The following is a 7422-nucleotide window of genomic DNA, read 5'->3' as shown; positions in this document are numbered from 1 at the left end:
CCACCGAGGAAAATAGTAGCTAGCAACTACAGCCTGCCGCCCAAAGCTCTCCACCAACCGAAAAAGGTAGGAAGAGTCACCTCAAGTTCTCACTCTAGCTAAAAAAAATCCATTAAAAGGCACTCAAGACCCGACCCTTCGATTGCCCATCGAACGGTCAGCATTCAACATGGCAAAGACAGAAACCCTAATTTATCATTCTAGGGTTTCATAGTATAAAAGAGTCAAATACGTCATTCTAGATATTTTCAATGTCACTGACTTAATCTCGACCGCTAAATCCGCCTTTGAGAAATCCTCACCGTATAATAAACATAGACGGCTGGACGGCAGTGTTTGATTCCCACCATTGGATCTAAAATCTAACGGTGGAGAGAGAAACCCTAATTGGAAATGCAGAATTGGGCCTATAAAGCTAGAGGCGTCCTCTTTTTACAATCCTCTTCGCAATTTCATTTGCTCCGCTCTCCATCTGAGAGCGATCTCCTTCTAGGGTTTTCTGCAACCCAAGGTCAGATCTCTCTCTCTTCTTCTGGGGTTTTTAGTTTAATTTTTCCTCTTTGTTCTTCGTTTATTCCGAGCACGTTACTTCTACTATTACTTAGATGCTTCAATGGAAATTTGTATAATGATTTTCTATTGAAACCCTAGCCTGAAATTTGTTGTTGATGTGGCTTAATATTGTTTTAATTTACGATTTTTGATATTTGCATCAGATCTGGAACTTTTTACCTGGATTTCCGTTCTTGTGGTTCTTATGTAGATCTATCAGTTTTTTCGGAAATGATCTTTTCTCTATACTATTTTCTAGGTTTTTGATGAACGTAGGGTTCTAGTTTTGATTATAGATCACTATTGTTGCATAGCTAAGTGGTTCTCACTGAATTTCCTGTTTATTTTTTGTCTCTGCCTAAGCTCATAGATAAGATCGTTTGTAGTTCTCGATGGACCCTTTTCGACTTCACATTAGTACTGTCCATAAATCTGTAAGATCTGATGATCCACACATCCATCTGATAGGAGCTACCATGGATTGTCCATGGTAAAAAAAATACATATATGACCATGGATTTGAATTATTCTATTGATGGTCGTTAGATGCATGGTTAATAAGAAAGTAAGGATTCCATCATACCGGATCTGAATCGTTGTTCTGTAGACGATTGAGGGGATGTTTTGCAACCATGAAAAATTATTCCATGATATAATTGTCTGCCCAATTGTGAGAGAAGGAGCTGAGGAGTGAGGTGGAAATATTTGGCAGGCCGGTAAATGTAGAGAGCATGAAAAATCCCTAAAAACTGTGAAATAAAATACGCTATTTCAACTTGTTTTTTTCCCTTGTTTTCTAGGGTCTTATTTTATTTCTCTGTCTACCCATCTTGTACGATTGGCCCCACCAATTCTATGGAATTATTTTTCATGGCTGCTGAACATGCCTTGAAACTTGCGTCACTACCTGAATCAGTGTGATTTTTTTATATAAGAATTCTAATTTAATTATCTGTCTTCCTGCAGATTTTGCTATCTAGTTTAATTTTCAGCCATGGGTAAGGAAAAGTTCCATATCAACATTGTGGTCATTGGCCATGTCGACTCCGGCAAGTCAACCACCACCGGGCATCTTATTTACAAGCTTGGTGGTATCGACAAGCGTGTGATTGAGAGGTTTGAGAAGGAGGCTGCTGAAATGAACAAACGGTCATTCAAGTACGCTTGGGTTTTGGATAAGCTAAAGGCTGAACGTGAGCGTGGTATCACAATTGATATTGCTCTCTGGAAATTTGAGACAACAAAGTATTACTGCACTGTTATTGATGCTCCTGGCCATCGTGATTTCATCAAGAACATGATTACGGGAACTTCTCAGGCCGACTGTGCCGTCCTTATCATTGATTCCACCACTGGTGGGTTTGAAGCTGGTATCTCAAAGGATGGTCAGACCCGTGAGCATGCCTTGCTTGCTTTCACCCTTGGTGTCAAGCAGATGATTTGCTGCTGCAACAAGGTAATGTTTAGTTTCTCTATATTACTCGTTTCTTTGGCCAAGTTTACTACTGTGATCCTTGCTTTCTCTTATCAGTTTTGATGTTAACCCATTTGTTTCTTACTTAGTTCTCGTGTTGTTCTTGCACATCTTAGTTGTTTTTCCTAGTAGTGGAATCTCTAATATATAAATTGCACATCTTTAATTGCACATCTTTAGTTGATCATGAACCGTATTTTACACTGTACCACACACAATTTTGCTATTATAGGCTGCTAATCTAAGGCTATATCCTTTATGTTTAGGGACCGTTTGGATACGCGGATTTTTGAATCCAGTTTTTTAGTTTGAAAACAGTGTAAAAGATGGTTCATGATCAAGCTGCTGCATGCTTTCCTGGCAGCGTTTCTTGGATTTTAAGTAAGAAAACCAGGTTTTAGAAATCATGACTTTTACACTGTTTTAGCTGACCCCCAACTAGTTTGGGACAAAGGCTTTGTTGAGTTGAGTTGACTTTTACACTGTTTTCAAACTAAAAACCTAGATTCAAATATCCGCATATCCAAACTGCCCGTAAGTGTTCCAATTATTTTGGTCATCTTTTTCAATGTTTTTTTTTGCCTCTTATCATTTAGATTAAGTTTGGTCTTTGAGATGGGACCCCCCGCTCTCTAATTTTGATCTCATTTTATATAGTACATGAAGAACTTTGCTTGTATTGCAAGGGAGGATCGAATGCTTATGAGATCTAGAAATCTATTGTCATAAGTTTGGCACCCTTCACAGCCGATCCTCCCTTTCAGCTGCCTCTGCCCTTTAGCTGATTCTGCCTTTGTTTCACAACTTGTTTGATGGTGCTGATTTAATCTGGACCCACCCAGATTTTTCAATTTGCTAAAGATTTCTTGGCATTCTTTTTTGTGGTAGTGTTATCTATTAACTTTATAATTTAATGGCCCATCTTTTAGGTGTGGAATTTGGAAAATAACTTAATTATTATGTACCAGATGTGTTAATTTGCTGAAGTTTGTTTTTATTGTCCCTGTCCTGTCAATAAAGTTACTCACTTTTAGTGGGTTGTGTGTGTATATGTTAATTAGAATTGCTTAAGTGGTCTCACAACCAGTGAAGTCTCATTGTAGATTCTGTTATACCATCCCCATGCCATCCTTGGGGACTCACAGTACAAGGCGTGCATTTTGAATGTATAACATGGGGCATCTCATTGGTCTTACATTTATTGCGGGCATAAGAACTCTCTCTCTCTCTCTCTCTCTCTCTCTCTCTCTCTCTCTCTCTCTCGGGGGAACATCAGTCCTCTAATGCTCCAAACCACAGCACCGAATTGGGGTTTTGGGAAAAAAGGGGTTGGGGAGACTAAATGACTGATTTTATAAAATGAATTGTTTCTCCGGGTGGGTGGATTATCTGCCCTCAAATTTTATCATTTTATCTATTAAACTTGTTCTATAATTTTATTTTTGAGTCTATTTGTCTGTCTTTGGTTTTCTTTTTCCTGATTACTTTTGTGTCACTTGCCATTCTGTCTTGGCAGATGGATGCCACCACCCCAAAGTACTCCAAGGCAAGGTACGATGAAATTATCAAGGAAGTCGCTTCCTACCTGAAGAAGGTGGGTTACAACCCTGAGAAAATCCCCTTCGTCCCCATCTCTGGTTTTGAAGGTGACAACATGATTGAGAGGTCCACCAACCTGGAGTGGTACAAGGGCCCAACCCTCCTTGAAGCTCTTGACTTGATCTCGGAGCCTAAAAGGCCCTCAGACAAGCCACTGCGACTCCCCCTTCAGGATGTGTACAAGATCGGCGGCATTGGAACTGTCCCCGTTGGACGTGTTGAGACTGGTGTGATCAAACCCGGCATGGTTGTAACCTTCGCCCCCTCTGGATTGACCACTGAAGTTAAGTCCGTGGAGATGCACCACGAGGCCCTTTTAGAGGCTTTGCCCGGTGACAATGTGGGATTCAACGTAAAGAATGTTGCTGTTAAGGATCTCAAGCGTGGGTATGTTGCCTCCAACTCAAAGGATGATCCCGCCAAGGAGGCTGCTAACTTCACATCTCAGGTCATTATCATGAACCACCCTGGCCAAATCGGCAACGGATATGCCCCAGTCCTTGACTGTCACACCTGCCACATTGCGGTTAAGTTCGCCGAGATCCTCACCAAGATTGACAGGCGATCTGGCAAGGAGCTTGAGAAGGAGCCCAAGTTTTTGAAGAATGGTGATGCGGGTTTCGTGAAGATGATTCCCACCAAGCCCATGGTGGTGGAGACCTTCTCCGAATACCCCCCACTGGGACGATTTGCTGTTAGGGACATGCGCCAGACTGTTGCTGTTGGAGTTATCAAGAGTGTTGAGAAGAAGGATCCCTCTGGTGCTAAGGTCACCAAGTCTGCAGCCAAGAAGAAGTGAGACATGGAGTTGAGGAGCTTCACAGTACCAGAGTTCTTTGTTAGTATTGGTCGTTGGTTTTGTTGTAGTTTTCGGGCTATGGTCTCTGTGATGGTGCTCAGCCATCGGACGCAGATTTGGGTGCTCGACAGACGATGGCCAATGCCGGTGGGCGAGTTCTGGTATGTGGAGGTGAGTTTTGTTTAATGGTGAAAATGTGCCTTTTTTTCAAATCTATATTTTAGTTTGGACAATTCTTCTTTATTTGTATGTTTTTCAGTTTGAGTTTTGAGGTGCAGAAACTCTGTTTACTTGGTAATGATGTTTAATTTCACATTGAGGTTTTATTTATTACATGTTGGATTTAAATGTGTTATATATAGTTTCTGCTATGCATTTCATTTTGCACCCTTTTGCTTCCCAAGGGATGCTTTTCTTTTCCACAGCAAGAAGAGAGACAAGCTTTCACTACGTGGATTCTAATCCATCCTTCTCTCAGGTAAAATCTCTTCTCCAGTTTTTCTTTCTAAAGATGGCATTGGATGGTAAAGTCTTTTACTTCAATGGAATCTGAATAGCATTCAGAAGAGAACATCATCTGTTCTTTTCGTTAGGAAAATGCTACAATAGCGACAAGGGGCTGCTGTTATCAATTACCGATAGAATATTTGAATCCAGACTGTGCAGGGATCAAACATATTATCAGGAACCTGATTGGGATGTTCTTCGATTGATAGCAAATGATAGCAAACCACCGGGGGGTTTATGTAAGCCTTCTAGTTGATAATATGCAAACAGTCATCACTCATCACATTTGAATGAATCTTGCAAATTGGTCAAGCCATCAATTTGTGGCCTGCAGTTCTGTCTTCAGATTGAGAGAACATCTCATCTTATCGAAGCAGTTTCATTGATAATTGTCTTTTTCACCATATTTTCCCTCACAAATGGCAGGGTTAGGATTAGGATGATCCTAAATGGCTCATTTGTTATACACACCCTATCCATGAAAGGGCCTTCCAAATGAATGCTTTGGATCACTTCAAAAATATGGGGCCACATGAGTTTTTGAAGCAGCTGCTCAGGTAAGATAAGCTACTTGAGCTGAACACTTTTCTCTACTATTTATTAGACTTTAATTATTAAATATATCTAAATTATACCATGGACCCTTTCTCACGTCTATTTACTAAAAAGGGAAAAAAGGAGATTTAATAATTTAGAAAATAAAATATGATACCACTTCCCACCCATTTACTTTCTACCTATATTACTGATGCTAGAATCGAAGAAACAGTCGATCATCAGCGAGAGCAAAGCTCTCCCTAGAAACATAAGCCATCTTGTTCCTCAACCTTGAGTCGGAGGTTCAACCCCATCTTACGTAACTGGAAAAAACCCATTGGGTTTATTTTTAAGGGAAATGATACATTAGCACCCTTTTCTAGGCCACTCTTCTAGTGTAAAAGTAGTTATAAATACACTAGATAGCGGATACCCCAATACCCTCAGCTGGAACTTATGGCGTCCGCATCATATTTTTCATGAACTTATGGCGTCTGCATCATATTCATTTGGAAGGCCCTTTTATGGATTGGGTGTGTAAAAATTGAGCTCTTTAGGATCATCCTAACCCTGCCATTTGTGGAGGGAAAATATGGTCACTGTCTGTTCATTTTTCTTTCTACTTTTGATTGGGTTAGGATGTTCCTATAAGGCTGTTTTTTGGTACACCCTATCCATGGAAGGGCCTTTCAAATGAATGCTTTGGATAACCCAAAAAATGTGGGCCACATGAGTTTTTGAAGCAGCTCAGATAAGCTATCTGAGCAGCTGCGCAGGAACACTATTATCTAAAACAGTATAATTTTTAATTATTTATATATTCTGACTGTGTATCAAATATATCACAATTAAATTTAATTAATTTGATCATGATGACTGGCTGATACAACTCCATAGGAGGAGAGTCCACAAGAATTTCCTCGGCTGCAGGTAGTTGTTACCTCGTAGATTAGTAGTATAAGTATTCAATAGGGAGGGGATAAATATTTGATTTACCTTGTGGAATAGTGATAAGTAGTGTTTGGTTGCTGACCTCGTAGGCTAGTGGGAGGGAGTGTCATTACCAATATAGAAAAGGAGAGAGAGAGAGAGAGAGAGAGAGAGAGAGAGAGAGAGAGAGAGAGAGAGAGAGCCTCATTCTCCAAGCCAAATTTCACCTTTTTTTTGAGAAATTTAGCATGGAAAGTACAAGGGGACATGGACGCCATATCACCAGACAGAAAATAATTACCTATAAAACTTGTTTGGTAGTCTCCAGGGATTTCGATTGCAACCTTTGCAACAAAACATGAGATTTTGTTTGCTAACGTGGCACCCAAATGCAAAGCAAAACCCCAAAACAAAGCAAAACCCCAAAACTATTTTGTATTTTGTGCAGACAAACACACCTAAGAAATTACAACCAGACTATTTTTGGCATCCAATCTCGGTGAGGGAAAATCTCAGTGTACATTTTTTTTTTTTTTTTTTTTAGTTTGTACAATCATAATATTTATTGTGAGATGATTTTTTCGCCCACCCCAGGATAATGCGCCCCACCTTTAACATGAATTGTGGGCAGACTAACGCTTTTTGATGTCAAATCACATTAAACGCGGGGCTCATTATCCTCCCGGGAGCAAAAAAAATCATTGCCCTATTTATTATTTTAAAATATATAATTTAAGAAAAATTTAAAATAAAAATATCATGATATTTTCGTGGTAAATGATAAAAATGAAAATATTGCTATATTTTTCTAAAATCTTATGAATATTTGTTAGAATTTTTAAACAAAATAATAAAAAGATTTGAAAAGTCAAAGATGCTTTTTCTTTTTGTTTAAAAAAAATTTGGAGGGAAGATTCAAATTATGTTTCCCTCTCTTGTTTTAAAGCAAAAGACTTTTGCATATGTGGGGACTTGAACCCAAGACCTTGGTGAGTGTGCTTGTGGTGTGTTTTCAAAATCAAAA

General features: G+C 39.4%; 1 protein-coding gene across 1 annotated transcript; it reads left to right on the top strand.

The window, feature by feature from the left end:
* The first annotated feature begins 355 nt into the window (after nucleotides 1–355).
* Nucleotides 356–4779, top strand: LOC143850812 (GTP binding Elongation factor Tu family protein). The gene is made up of 3 exons (XM_077360077.1): nucleotides 356–511; nucleotides 1519–2008; nucleotides 3543–4779. The coding sequence occupies exons 2-3, from the start codon at nucleotides 1547–1549 to the stop codon at nucleotides 4422–4424; spliced, it is 1344 nt and encodes a 447-aa protein (XP_077216192.1). The 5' UTR covers nucleotides 356–511; nucleotides 1519–1546; the 3' UTR covers nucleotides 4425–4779.
* Nucleotides 4780–7422: the final 2643 nt, after the last annotated feature.

The sequence above is a fragment of the Tasmannia lanceolata genome, unplaced genomic scaffold (assembly GCF_043159265.1).
Source record: "Tasmannia lanceolata isolate RefF3 unplaced genomic scaffold, GAP_Taslan_0.1 ptg000018l, whole genome shotgun sequence".
NCBI classification, from domain to species: Eukaryota; Viridiplantae; Streptophyta; class Magnoliopsida; order Canellales; family Winteraceae; genus Tasmannia; species Tasmannia lanceolata.
The sequence above is the reverse complement of the archived record's forward strand: the minus strand, read 5'-3'. Positions and strand labels throughout refer to the sequence as shown.